The sequence below is a fragment of the Xenopus laevis genome, chromosome 2S (genome assembly GCF_017654675.1).
Source record: "Xenopus laevis strain J_2021 chromosome 2S, Xenopus_laevis_v10.1, whole genome shotgun sequence".
Taxonomy (NCBI): Eukaryota; Metazoa; Chordata; class Amphibia; order Anura; family Pipidae; genus Xenopus; species Xenopus laevis.
This window is the reverse complement of record NC_054374.1, coordinates 19,301,890-19,316,482: the sequence shown is the minus strand read 5'-3', so window position 1 is coordinate 19,316,482 and position 14,593 is coordinate 19,301,890. Positions and strand designations below refer to the sequence as shown.

The 14,593-nt window shown below is 40.4% G+C and overlaps 1 protein-coding gene across 2 annotated transcripts in view; it reads right to left on the bottom strand.

Moving 5' to 3' along the window:
* The window catches only part of hunk.S (hormonally up-regulated Neu-associated kinase S homeolog), a 67,045-nt gene that overhangs the window by 12,539 nt on the left and 39,913 nt on the right, over window positions 1-14,593 (bottom strand). For both annotated transcript variants that reach the window (XM_041583397.1, XM_018248873.2), the window contains exons 3-5: window positions 8,702-8,994; window positions 5,367-5,422; window positions 3,568-3,703 (exon numbers count right to left, since the gene is read on the bottom strand). In XM_041583397.1, coding sequence (XP_041439331.1) covers window positions 3,568-3,703; window positions 5,367-5,422; window positions 8,702-8,994 — 485 coding nt within the window. The remainder of the gene's footprint in view (window positions 1-3,567; window positions 3,704-5,366; window positions 5,423-8,701; window positions 8,995-14,593) is intronic.

The window sequence follows — 14,593 nt, the reverse complement described above, 5'->3', positions numbered from 1 at the left end:
AACGGTATTTTTTAAACTGCCTGATCCAGATCTGGCAGACTTTTGACCAGATATCGATCGGGAAAGCCCATCGGATGGCCCCACACATGGGCCAATAAGCTGACGCCTCAGTCTGTCGGCAGCTTTTATTGGCCTGTGTATGGGGGCCTTTAGGCCAGTGATCCCCAACCAGTTGCTCAGGAGTAACATGTTGCTCCCCATCCCCTTGGATTTTGCTCCCAGTGACCTCAAAGCAGGTGCTTATTTTTCAATTCCTGACTTGGAGTCAAGTTTTGGTTGCTTAAAAAACTTTTTTTTTGGGCCTAACAGACCCTACTGTAGGCTACCAGTCCACACATGAGCTACAAAATAGCCAATCATATACTTTATTTGTCACCCAAGGAACTTTTATTCATGCTTGTGTTGCTCCCCAAATCTTTTTTACAATTGAATGTGGCTCACGGGTAAAAAAAAAAAAGGTTGGGGATCTCTGCCTTTCTCTGACTCTTTCCCAGCTGGCAGAAATGGACAAAACCACCTCTGTAACCTCCCATTTACTTTAAAGGAGAATTTAACGCACATTAAGGAATTTACAGGCCATTCACCTGATGTGACAGACGATCTCCATTAAATCCATTGGGGAATGGAAATAGATATTTGGTTTATCACTGTGCTAATAGAGAAAGGCTATAGGTACACTGGTATCTCAGTTGGGTAGCGTGTTGGTTTTTTGTGAAGTCATTTGCCTAATGTTGTCTGTCTGTGGTTAGTATGGTCAATATATGATCTTTGTGCCACCATAATCATATAGGCTGGTACAATATTATAGTATATATTTATATTCACAGGAGAATTATTCCATATATGGTCTATTCCATGGCCATGTCCCCATTGGCTATGGAATGGGGGTAATGGAAGATAAGAAAGGTTGCTGTCCCTAGCCTGAAAATAATGAAACATTACACAAAACTACAACCACAAGCTAATAATACATTCATAAAAGCAAGTGGAACGATTTTGCCTTCGACTTTACTTGTGCACCAGCGGTTGCTCTTCTTAATTATATTAACTAGGGGTATCAGACTATTGCTAAAACTGCTGCTGTAGAACTACACCTCCCATCATCCCCAGGCAACAGCAGCCACTGACTGGCGTTACAATTCAGCGGCAGTTGGTGGGCTGCGAGTTTGTTCTCCTTGATTTACGCAGTTTTATTTTCTCACAGTCCAGCTGGTTTCTAAGGCGATGAAAGAAAAAAAAGCATCCTTTCATATTTTCTTTTAACCAAAAAAAAAAAAATATAGGAAATTGCTACAAATAAATGACTGCGGGAAGTTGCCATAGAAACCTGTCTGCACCGCGAGTGCTCAGGGAAGGGATCCATTGAAACCTACCAGATATGTATATGGCATTGTGGGAGATACACTGAAATGCCAGGGCCTATTATGATTCCCATTCTAGGCCTGCATCTATTCCTAGGGGGCAGATTGACTAAAGTACGATGTGGCTAACGCTAGCGACAATTCTCCAGCGTTGCCACCCGCAGGGACATCGCCAATTAATTAACAGGCGCCAATTCGCTAGCAAAAGAGACTGTTGCTAGCGTTCATTCGCACTCTATCGCCAGGGACTTTTTGCGAAAGGACGTAACACCACAAATTCAGTAAAGTGCGGATTTTACTGAATGTTACATAAGTGCTAAAAAGAAGCTAGATCTTCCTCAATCTTATTTAACTTACATCATATCCTGTGTGCCGAAAATGCATCAAAGTTACAAAAACGCAGGCGACTTTTCCTTTTTTGAAACGGGATTGACTGCAAAAGTCCTAACAAAAAAGTCCTTTTTTTGGGTAACCGGTTTTCTCCAGACATTTTTATAACATATGGAACATTTAGGGTAGGACTCCACCAACCATTTTGTCGTGATCCGACGCGATGTGACAAAACGCATGCAACTTGATCAACGCTGCGACACCATGCGACAATTCTATCTCTTACCTTATTTTTGTCGCATGCGTTTTGACGCAGCGCGTCGGATCGCGACAAAATCGTTCATGGAGTCCTACCCTTATTTTACAGTGGGCTCATGTGTAGGGAATTATATTAACTCTCTTGTCTTTATTAAGGTTCCCTGGATATTTGTATAAAAAGTGGTAACTTCAAGCATTTTCACCAACATTTATAATAAAGACGTCCATACAACTTTAAATTACCGTCGTATGCAAACTGATCTAAGCACAAGATCACTAGCGAATTTTCACTAGGCACAAACGAACGCTAGAGCATCTTCACTATAAAGTGCTCGCACTGTAGAAGGAACGCTAGTGGAAAGTCGCCAGCGTTCAGCCCCCCGGGCGCAACTTCGCATATTAGTGAATTAGCGTAGTTGTAGCGAATTTGCACCTGGCGAAGTGGTGCGATGTGTGCGAAGCGATCGTTGGCAACAATTCAACCTTTAGTGAATCTGTGAATATCACCAAGGGCACATTTTAAACTTCTAATGGGAAAGAATGAATTGTTTGTGCCTGGTCCCTGGTGCTGTATTCTACCCTGCACTTACACCCCTGTATGTTTCCCAGAGTCCTAACAACCCATTGTAGCTCTGATTCAAAAATTCCCGGCAGAGTCACAGTGACTGAGCAACTATAGGCTTGAAGAAACCAAAAGCAACATCCTTAACCTCCATGTTCTTGTTTTGCCATTTTGATAATAGGCACACACACACCCTAATCCCTCTGCTCGCTTGACATTTTCTACCCGTCCTTAGAACTGAGTGCAGCTGTTTGCACAACAAATACGTCCTACGCAAACAGGCAGATGTGCCCCGGCTGCTCCGTGATCAGTACCAACAGATGAGAGGCTTTTTAATGGAAACAGAAGTGAAACCCAGCAGCCGTTCCGTTTCAGCCATGGGATGCATGGATGGTGCTTAATGTGCTATCAAGGTGACCCTTTTTCTAAAAAGATTCCAGAATGTGCATGTGGAGGTGCCCATTGGCAAGTATGGAATAATGCAAAGAATTGGTTTGAAGGGGTGTGCAATGGTATTCTCTTTTCCGTAAGACTTGGGAAATTAGATGTCCTGACTTTTATCCTTGATATCCTGCACTAACTCGAGATACAAAGTTTCTGAAACTTAATTAAAATAAGAGCCTTTTTGGCAGAGAGCCCAGAACAGCCAGCAACTGCTCTTAGATACTTTTGTAACAATTTAAGATAATCAAAGAAATGATTGTAACTATTTAAGACAAGCAGGTCTCTTGGGAGAACTCAGACGTGCAGTATAAAGGGCAATTCACTTTCACTAGCAAAACTGCTATAACACATGAAATATTGCACTAAAATTCACAGAAATGTGTTCAAACTTTCATAACCTGCCAAATTTTGTAAAATGAACATGGTAATTAGGGGGAGTGACCATAAAATAGTCGTGGCCAAAAAATAATTTTGTGTCCCTCTTTTCGTTTTTCAAATGTTGGGAGGTATGTAATGAGCATGAACAGTATCATGAGCTGGTCAAAAGCAGGTTATGGAAAATGCCTCACTAACATAAAAATGGTTTCATAATGGGTAACGCCAGGTACTTACATAGACCAAACATCCACTTTTGGGCCGTATTTCTTTCTTGCAAGTAATTCTGGAGCGGCATAGGCAGGACTTCCACACTGCGTACTGAAAGGGTCACTATACCCCAGGATACCAGCACAGTTGCTCAGTCCAAAATCTACCAAAATAAACCACATATTAAGGTTAGAGAGTTGATTAGCAAAGAACCCATAAACTAAAACAGCAGGATTATAATAATGAATTCATGTTTTAGGGTGCCTAGATGTACCACCTCACTCCTTTAGCCAGAAATATATAAAACCCCCATTCTGCATGACTAAATAGGAATTCATTTAGATGTGCAGCTACACAGGAGCCTAGAGTTACAGCCTCTCTTCTTTAACCGGAAAAAATATAAAATCCCCACCCTTCATGGCTAAATAACCATTCATGTAAATGCTTATCACCTCACTCCTTTAGCCAAAAACAAATAAAATGCCAAACCCTGCATGGCTAAATAGCCATTAATTTAGATGTCAGCTATACAAGAACCTACAGTTACCACCTTGCTCCTTTAACTGGAAACATATAAAATCCCCATCCCGGATGGCTAAATTGCAAATGAATTTAGATGCATGTAATATAACGCAAACCAATATAATTCTATGAAAAAGAGAAAAAGAACCCCAATTGCCTACCACTCGTACAGCAGTTCCTCAAATGTTAAACTACCTATTAAACCTATTGTGGTTGCTGAAGGCAATCACTAACCAATAAAAATAATAATGTGCTTGATTTTAACCAAATAAAGTTACATTAAAGTGCAAGTGCAATAAAATTCATTCTATTGATTTTACTTTAACTTAAAGGTTAATAAATATAAGCAAATTAAATATCTTCGAGCAGTGATACCAAAAGTCAGGGTCAGACTGGGCCAGCAGGACACCAGGAAAGAACAAGGTGGGCCACCGGCTCTTGTGGGCCCTGCCGGCCCAGATTCGTACTAAATCTGTGATAGAAAGGCTTCTTAATACTGCGACACACAGGGCGCGCCGGCACAGTAGGGGGCCCAGACCCCCATGAGCCCTCGCTATGCCACCAGTGTCGGAACTTTGATTTGACCGCAACCCCCAACAAAGTGGGGTCGCGCCACAGAGAAGCGGATCTGGGCTGGGCGGGGCCAACAAGAGCCTGGGGTTTTTTCCCGGTGTCCTGCCGGCCCAGTCCGACACTGCCCATGGGACCCTACTGCGCCACCTGCAACTCCCATGGGCCATTGTCACCTGCCCTATCCCCTCCCCTGAGCGTGCTTAAAAAGTACCATCAGCAAATCAGGGGAGGGATATCTACAGCCTGGGAGCCAGCTGTCGAGGATCGGGTCTGGGACAGTTGAGCCCACCGATGCGAGGCATCTTGGGAACTGGAGTCTTGGCAGAAGGAGAACTGATTTCTGCTATATTGTTTCTGTAGTCAGACAAGCAGTGGAGCAAACTGACACATTCTGAATTCAATAGCTAATGCATTCTCAAATTTAAAATGTATATATAAATTAAAAAGTATTCAATAATTGTATATCGTAAAGTTGCTAAAAATACAAAAAAAAATTTATAATTTGTGTGGACATCTCCTTTAAACTGGCATCAACACAGACACACTGATTCTGTTTCATTCTAAAAGCTATGCATTCAGCTGTAAAATGAGTTTAATGGGAAAATGCAAGTGCAGCCAAACCCAGGAGGGGAAACCCTATTAGAGGGCGTTGTGTATCCGCCATGCGGCCAAATCAAGTGTCAGCAGAGAAGCACAATGCTAATGGGAGACTCATTAAATAATTTGCATACCGATCAGCTTGATGTTGTTGTTCTCATCCAGTAACAGATTTTCAATCTTCAGGTCTCTGTGGGGGAGACAACAATTAATGATTGTACATGAGCATGGGAAGCAGCGAGGCTGGAATACTTAATGAGTGGGAAAGGATAAACCATTAGCGGAAAAGCATTTCATTCAGCAAAAAATATTAACCTCTTTACTGCTAGATTGAGGACGTCAGGTTAACAAACATTGGTGTCTACATGAAACGGATCCCAAAATATTCAACATTCCCTCCTGCCTTCAGGAAAGAGCAAATATTCCCAGAGGCACTAAAATGAAGGCTGACTAAATCCTCCCTTGAACCGGGAACTATTAAAATAAAAGCACATCTATACTATTGCTGCCATACTGAATGGAGTTATTATAAGGGTCTTTGGTCGTGGTTCCTGTACTGAAGAGCTGGCTCCTCTAAGGAGTGGGGTGCCTGGGAGGGCTCAGCCTAAAGACCAGTTGGGTTGAAATTTAAGGAGAATCCTAGATGCTCCTGAAGGTCCAGCTTGAAGGTCAATCAGATGACACTTGCAGTCAACAACTATTTCTAGATGTTTTTGTAACTATGTGTGGAAGATACAACAATGTTTTCATACAACTGTAACCTAATTATGGGCTAAGGTTGGCCCTGACCAAAGGTTGGACCTAAATCCAATAACCACTGGTAGTAACTGGTTAGCTACTAAAAAAAATTAAATCTTGACCTCCTAAACACAATGGCAATTGCCAGCAAATCCGTTTCAAATTTCCGGTAAGCAAAGAATTCATTAAACTTATAACCCATTTGTGTCCCAACAGTAATTGTGATTGACCTCAATAGCCCTATTCCCTGCTCACCATCTGCCGAGGAAGCACAACGTAAAGCCAACCATTACTGTGTCAGTAGATTGGTTATGATGGCAGCAGTGCAAGGACTGGGCAAGTCTTAAGCTTAAGAGTTGGACATTCCTGGATGGATTTGTGCTTTCCATCTGTAGTGTGAGTTCTTGTGGAGCACTTAATGGAGCAGAACTACACGGAAAGAGATGGAAGTGCCCTGTTATTTTCTCATGAGTCAATTGCATCTCGTTGCCCTATTCCCAGTTGTTATGTTGCCAGACACTGAAGTGCACATGCTTATTTAGATCACCATTTAGAAGATATGTTCACAGGGAGATGAACAGGATCATGTAACACATGCACACATCTGTGTTGTACGTTGCTAAGCCACGATTCTGCTGCCTAACAGCCTGACAGCAATTGGCTCTGCAAAGGATGCATTTGTCAACTCCTATCAAGTCAGACGTCTCCCGTGGGCTGTGGAAGAGCCCATGCTTTTTAACTCTGTCAACACCAATTCCCTACGTGTTAGGAGTAACTCACACAACATATAAGGGACAATAAACCTTCTTATTACATACGCTTAACAGACTGCCCCTTTTAGAAGTACTATTAACATTTAAGTAACCTAAAGCCTATGAAAGAATGTGGCTTGGAAAGTATTTAAATACTTAAGTTACTGTACCAGTCCAACAGTTCAGCAGAACAGACCTGTAGTGATCTATGCCTTCCAAATTGTCCACATCAGTTCCCCATCTTGGATCTTGTTATGTCATTCTCTGAGTGCCAGTGGCACTGCACATGCTCAGTGTGCTCTGGGATGCCATTGACAAAGCTAAGTTTAGGGGTCTTTGGTAATTAGCAAAATATTTGTAGAAAGTGATATTATATTCGTCGTATTAGTGTATCAGAAGAAAAGAAGATGTGGAGCTACTGGCAAACATCTTCTCTGCTACATGGCCTTGGACTGGTACATAACTCCAAAACTTAAGGTGCTTAGACAAGTTCTTTTTTGAGTTTTCTCCTTTTACTAATTATTCCCCTGAATATATATTAGTCATAAGAGACCTATCAATCACACATTGAATTCTTGGCCTCACCCTGACAATCAAGTCCCAATCAAATGTTAATTGTGAAGGGGATAGTTTTGGGCTTAAACATAAGGCGAGATGTTTATAATATCTGTCCATGTACGGCCAGATTTAAGGTTTCCAAGAAAGATCGTTTGTTTCAATACACATGTGTAGAGCTGAATCGTCAGATATACAGATCGATATACAGGTAGAAACATTAGAATTCTACCTGTATCTGACGATTCAGCACTAATAATGGCCGATGTTTGGGTTCCTTCAAAGGCACCCGATATAAATTTTCCGTCCAGCCCAATTGACGAGCTGAACGATATCCAAGTCTTCTGCCGATATCGGTTGGCTCTTTTCCCACCATACACACAACGAATATCGTATATAAATTAGTTTCGTATGATATTATCTGTGCGTCTATGGCCACCTCAGATAGGTCCACACCATGCTGAGTATAGAGCCACACTGAAGTTTTATATGCAACATCATTTCATGACTCTGCTCACAAATTAGAGGGCTGACAAAAATGTCCTCACTCTAGCGAACTGCTCACTTTGATTTATATCAGAAGAATTTCTGTGACATTCAGTAATGGTGTGTCAACAGAACATCAATTCAGACGGCCTTTTATCTATTATTCTATTAATAACAGCCAGATCTTCAGATAGAGCCCAGGTGAATTCTTGTCTGTCATGACTTCTCCCCCTTTATTTATAGCTGCCGCTTTTCAAGCCATAAACTTCGGGAGCCCATTGAGAAAAGGTTTTTTTCCATACAAGTTTTGATCTTTACCTTCACAATGCGTATGACTCATTCATTAATGCAGTCTGCAGCTGGAAGACATCGCTCGGAATAAAACAACCTTGCTTGGAATCCTAAAATGACTCCGTGCCTTCATTGTCCCTCAACAGAACTGAATCTTTATTTTTACATAAGGCAATTACGGTTCAAAAAAAATGAGAAAATTGATATAATGGTCGTAACTGTAGAGGTGTGAGGGAAAGTTAAACAAATATTTAAAGAAAAATACATTTCAAAGCTGAGCTCTGCACTCTTGGAGAAAATCAAATATTTATTCTGAAATCAATACGTGATCCTTCTTTGGGACAGTTTCCTTGTCTAAAGGTCAAGGAATGGTCCGAAGTGTTTACTTTAGAATAAATATTTAAGTTGTATGTAAAAGGCCAAGAAAGTTTAGTTTCTTTCTTTTTGGGGGGAGGGGCCCCCCTGTATCAAGTTCTAAGGTCAACTTTCGAAGGGCAACCCTTACTAAATCCACCAATTGTCCACCGAATTTCTGTTACCTTCAAATATATCTAATGATCAACACAGGGGATAATGTTTATCCCAGCTCAGTAACTCAGCTGGTTTTTACTAGTCTGAAGCAAATACAATACATTGTTTATAACTACCTGTGTACAACTCCTGCTCTGTGCAGATGCTCAACAGCCAAGATAAGTTGCCTGATGTACTTTCGTGCCTCGTGCTCCTCCAGCCTCTTCTTCTCGTAGATCTTGTGCATGAGGTTACCCCCAGGGCACAGCTCCATCACTAAATAGTAACTGTTCTCTGTCTCCAAAATGTCAAGGAGCTGGGTGATGTTGGGGTGTCTAATCATTTGTTGTATCTGGCCCTCCCTCCGCAAGTTCTTAGTAACATACGTGTCCTTCTTGGCTTTCTTCTTATCTATCACCTTGACGGCCACCTGGAACAATAAAGTTCATGAAAGTGATTAACAGATCAACTTTACAAATGAATCAGTTCAAAACTCTGTCGTGAAACTTTACTACTGCTAAATGTAGTTTTTCACCACCCTGAACCCAGAGCTAAATGACTCTGTATTCCAGTAAATCATCACCTCGACAACTTTCTTAGTTGTCTTGGTTATTGGTCTGTTTTCTTCAATCTTACTGCATTTACACTTCCCTGGATGGACTTTACCATTGACTCTTCTAATTTTGCAAATGTTCACCTTTGATCTGAAATACGGCATCATGGCTCCTAACTGTTGGGGAGTTCATTGAGTGTTTATAGGGCATAGTTGAATCAACAATTAAAGCTTTTGAACAAAATACAGTTTGGTATCTATTATACAGAATGCTCGGGACCCAGGGTTTTCTGTATTAGGGATCTTTCCTCAAGTTGGATCTCCAAGTCCGAATGGCAAAAACTTGAAAAAAAAATCGAGGTTTTTTTTTTTACTATAAAATCTGAATTTTTATTGGACAAAAAAAACCTCTAATTGTTCAAGATTTATTATACCCCGAGGATGGGAAATCCGGCATCTCAGACCTACCGAGGTTGTATATAAGATAATGGGAGAGGTCCCTAACCTATTTGGAAGTTTCTGTGGTCTGCTCTGGAATTAGCCGGAAAATCCAACTATTTTGGTGGACTTTACGAGAAAAGGCCAGAAAAAATTGAGCGATTCTGGAAAAAACTCATAAGATTCAGATTTTCACTCAATTTTTTCGTGCTTGTCCCTGATTCAATTAAATTGTGCTTTTTTTAATGATAAAAAAGCTCCAACCGTGGCTTCTACTTTGGTCTGACTTTTTTTTTATTAATATGCCCCTACTAAAAATAATTTATACATTAAATAAACCCAATAGGATTGTTTTGCCTCCAATAAGGATTCATTATATATTAGTTTGGATCAAGTACAAGTTACTGATTTATTATTACAGAGAAAAAAGTAATCATTTTGAAAAAGTTGAATAATATGATTAAAATGGAGTCTATGGGAGACAGCCTTTCCATAATTTATAGCTTTCTGGATAACGGGTTTCTGCATAATGGATCCCATACCATATACCAGTGATCCCCAACCAGTAGCTCGTGAGCAACATGCTGCTCTCCAACCCCTTGGATGTTTCTCCTCAATGTCCTCGAAGCAGAGGCTTGGAGGCAAGTTTTAATTTAATAAAAAAGTATAGTGCTTTAGGTTCCTGTAGGTTGCCAGTCCACATAGGGGCTACCAAATGTCTTATTTGGCACCCCAAAGGACTTTTTCATGTTTGTGTTGCTCCCCATCTTTTTTTACATTTGAATGTGGCTCATGGGTAAAAAAAAAGCTTGGGGAGCCCTGCCATATACTGTAGAACAGTCTTTCCATAATTCAGAGCTTTCTGGATAAGGGGTTTCTGGATAATGGATCCCATACCTATACCATACTATATACTGTAGGCATATGCATTCCATTCTGTTATTCTACAGCTACTTTACCAAAAATGTCTTTTTTTTCTTAATGCCTCAGCCCCAGCGTTGATTTGAACAGTATCCAGTAAATCCCATAATCTCTCCCACTGTTAAGAGCACTGTCAATTATAGATGGAGTCTCCTCTGCTCTAAACTTCCTCAGTGGGCTATTTGGATTTAATGAGCTATAACATTTAAACAAAACATCTCTTGAACTTGGAAGTGTCCTTGTTTTATGAAGCAAGAAATGCCATACACAATGGCTATTGTTTGTGAAAGCCTTTAATTGGTTAGACATTGTCTCTTTAATTTAAGTTCTCCTTTAATTTTCATAGGCCCTTTATTTGAAGGGAATTCATGATATTGTTTATAGGTGATCTCGCTTGTCAAATTGTCACATATCATAAATTCATGAGAAAGAGAACATATTCAGTGGAATGAAAGATAAATACCTGCTGCAAAAATTTCCAACAGCCCATCTTTCGTCATGCGAATATTTTGGCAACTAACCCAAAACACAGGAACGTATGCATTCCTACAGGCTATAAAGGAGCCTAAATAGCAAGTTAAGGCTGATATAGGACAATATCAAATCAACACAGAACCTGTTTCAATGCTCTGGGCAATTTCCAAAGAAAGTATAAATCTGAAGAAAACCAATATCTAGTCACGAAGAGGATAAACACATAACAAGATCAGAAACAATGATATTTGTGATATTCAGAATCTAACTTAGGTTATAAACCAGCTGTAAATTGATCATTACTGGCACACTAATCAGTGCAATAGCCCCCCTCTATCTCTATTCCTTCTAAGTTAGGGGACCCCAACCCACATTCATATGTAAAACATAAAACACAAACATAAAAACGGTCCTGGGGTGCCAAGTAAGGGCTATTTAATAGTCCCTACTAGGGATGCACCGAATCCAAGATGCAGTTCGGGATTCAGTCAGGATTCGGTCATTTTCAGCAGGATACACATTCAGCCGAATCCTTCTGAACCAAATCCTAATTTGCATATGCAAATTAGGGCTGAGGAGGGAAGTCTTTTTGTCACAAAACAAGTAAAAAGTAAAAAAAATTTCCCCTTCGGATTCGGTTCGGTATTCGACCAAATCTTTTGCAAAGGATTCGGGTTTTCGGCTGAATCCAAAATAGTGGATTCGGTGTATCCCTAGTCCCTACTGGCAGCATACAGGAGGCTCTGTCTGGCAGAACAATTTGCCTCCAAACTTGCCCCCAAGCCAGGAATTCAAAAATATTCACCTGCTTTAAGGCCACTGAGAGCAACATCCAAGGGGTTGGTGATGAACATGTTACTTGTGAGTCACTGGTTGGGGATCATTGTTCTAAGTCAGTGATCCCCAACCAGTAGCTCGTGAGCAACATGTTGCTCTCCAACCCCTTGGATGTTGCTCCCAGTGGCCTCAAAGCAGGAGCTTATTTTTGAATTCCAGGCTTGGAGGCAAGTTTTGGTTGTATAAAAACCAGATGCACTGCCAAACAGAGCCTCAATGTAGGTTGACAATCTACATAGGGGCTACATAGGGGCTACCAAATGGCCAATCACAGCACTTCACAATCACTTATTTGGCTCCCTAAGAAAATTTTTTATGCTTGTGTTGCTCCCCAACTCCTTTTACTTCTGAATGTTGCTCACGGGTTCAAAAGGTTGGGGATCCCTGTTCTAAGTAAAACAGCCACCAAATTACCATTCTCTGAACTGTAGGTTTAGGAGCATATTTGGTTTCAAGAAGTTTGATCTTTAATAGGCTCAACCATTAGAACAAATTTATTTTCCTGGACTACATCAATAGTCTAAGCAAAAGAGGTCACACCCAAATTTGATGAAAAAATTTAAGGAGACTTATTTGTAAGCCTTGATGAATGCACCTTCTCAAGAACATTGGCAAGTCACTTCAAAGATTCAACCTTCTCCATGTTTTTGGGAAACCAGTGGCTCTTTTCAGACAGACATATAAGTAGTTGTTCCTCAAGCAACCAACTGCTCTAAGACTGCTACCCTTCTACTTTACTTCATATTCTGGCACATGGAAACTCCTCTCCAATCAAATATCGAATCTGGTTGGTCAAATCTAAATTCTGCAGAGAAAATTGCGATACGATCCTGGAAGCAGTGCATCCCTAGCTTTTACAGCCCAGCAGGCAGAAACCTCATTACTCGCCAGTAATTCAATAATTAATGTCCCTCATAAAGTCTTCTTTCAACAGCCAATAAAAAGCACAGCCGACCAATGGCATTTATTTGCAAGGCTTGCCAATAAACTGGTTTTAAATCTAATCGTTATAAACTGTCCACAGGATTATTCTCTATGACATAATCTCAGAACTCAAGAACCCAAGCGGATTTGATGAATTATTTAGCCTGCGTGTTAAATGAAAGAAAAAGGTTCTTGAAAACAGGGGACTTTTTAACTAAAACATGAAGTGATATTGAATAATTCATGGTCAGGCTGCCATTAACCTCCAGGTGACCCGTTCCTTAAAAAGGCAAAAAACTAGAATTTGCTGAACTGAACGCCCTGTGTTAACAGAGATAAGGAAAACCAAAGCAAGAAAAAGTTTAACACAGGCAACTGGCAAAACAAAGACATAATGGGCTATGTCACACATTGTTATTTGTTAATATTTATCATAGAAATTCAAATATGGCTACTTCTGAATGGGTTGCCTACATGTGCCGCTGACTCCAGACCAAGTCAACAATTTATTGGCCCATCTTCCCACGAGCCTCCTCTAATGCAGCTGTTCTCAAATTGGAGGGGCTAGGGTTGGCAGGGAGGCCCAGCATGAAGGATGATTAGGGTAAAGCTTTGGCATTTTTGGACTCGGATATCCATGACAGTCCCTTATGGTGACATTGGGGGTGTCCAAGATATTCTTGGAACTATGGCTGATACACCTACATATGTAGCCATGTATGAACTGGGTTTAGGTCCATAAACAAAGGTTGGTTGTTCAAGGTGAGATCCTTAGATTAGAATAGATTAGAGCAGAATCCAACCACATCTGCTCTAATCCGAAAGGATCACCTCTTGTTCCTCTGAAAAAGAAGATCCTCTCTAAACTTTTTTATATTTTAGATTGTCCCCTTTATGTTCCTTTACCTCTAAATGAAAGAAAATAGCCATTATATAATTCAAGCAACTTTTATGATCACAATATAAAAAAATCCATTTTAGTTGTCAGACTCCCACAGCCTCAGCAGTACACACAAAGTGTATAATATTCATTTATTGTGATAGTATAGTCCCATTTAGCCTACAGGTGCCGTGCTGGGACATTCCTAGCAGCAGGAGTACAAAGGGCTGCCTGTCCCTGGCTAGTTAGCCCAATAAAGTCATAAGAAGATACAAAGATTTTCCAGTTATTGGTATTTTGAAATCTGTTGTATGAGTTGTCACAGCTGGGCCAACTGAGTCCTGGATTGAATTTACAGAGGCCAATAAATAATGAATACACAGCAAAAGAGAGAAAAGGTATTCTTCAGGAATGAACATTGAAGCACTGGGTGTTATGTCTGGGTCAGCCCGACTGAACAGAACTTGCTTATTATTATATGTGAGTGTAAAACTGAGCATCACAAGAAGACCAGACTTCAAGGAGACCTTATGCCGCCCAGTTCTGCAGTTTAGAACCAATAAATATTTTTTTATACTGCCTGTAAAGGAATAAGTACATTTTTTTACTCTGTACCCACTTCACCCAGTCATGGTGGTCACTTTGTGTTGTCAGCCAATGAGCCCCCTTCACTGTATCCCACTGCTCCATTAGCACAAGCCTCACTTTAACATCATATGCTAAAATAAACTGCTTTTTATACAGTGGGGGGAGAAAACTGATCTGTTAACACAACGCACCTTTGTGAATTACCCCATGCACACCTTTATACTTTACTGTTTATTTCATAGAATTATATCAGTTATGATAATTCATCATTTAGAAACATATAATACTGAAAATCAATGAATAGTCTTTAGCTTTCATTGTGAGGCTTGGCAATGCCATGCGTAATAACCAGTGCTTGGCGATATCACTTGAATCTTGTTTATTATTAAAGAAATATGGATCTTGGGAGTCATT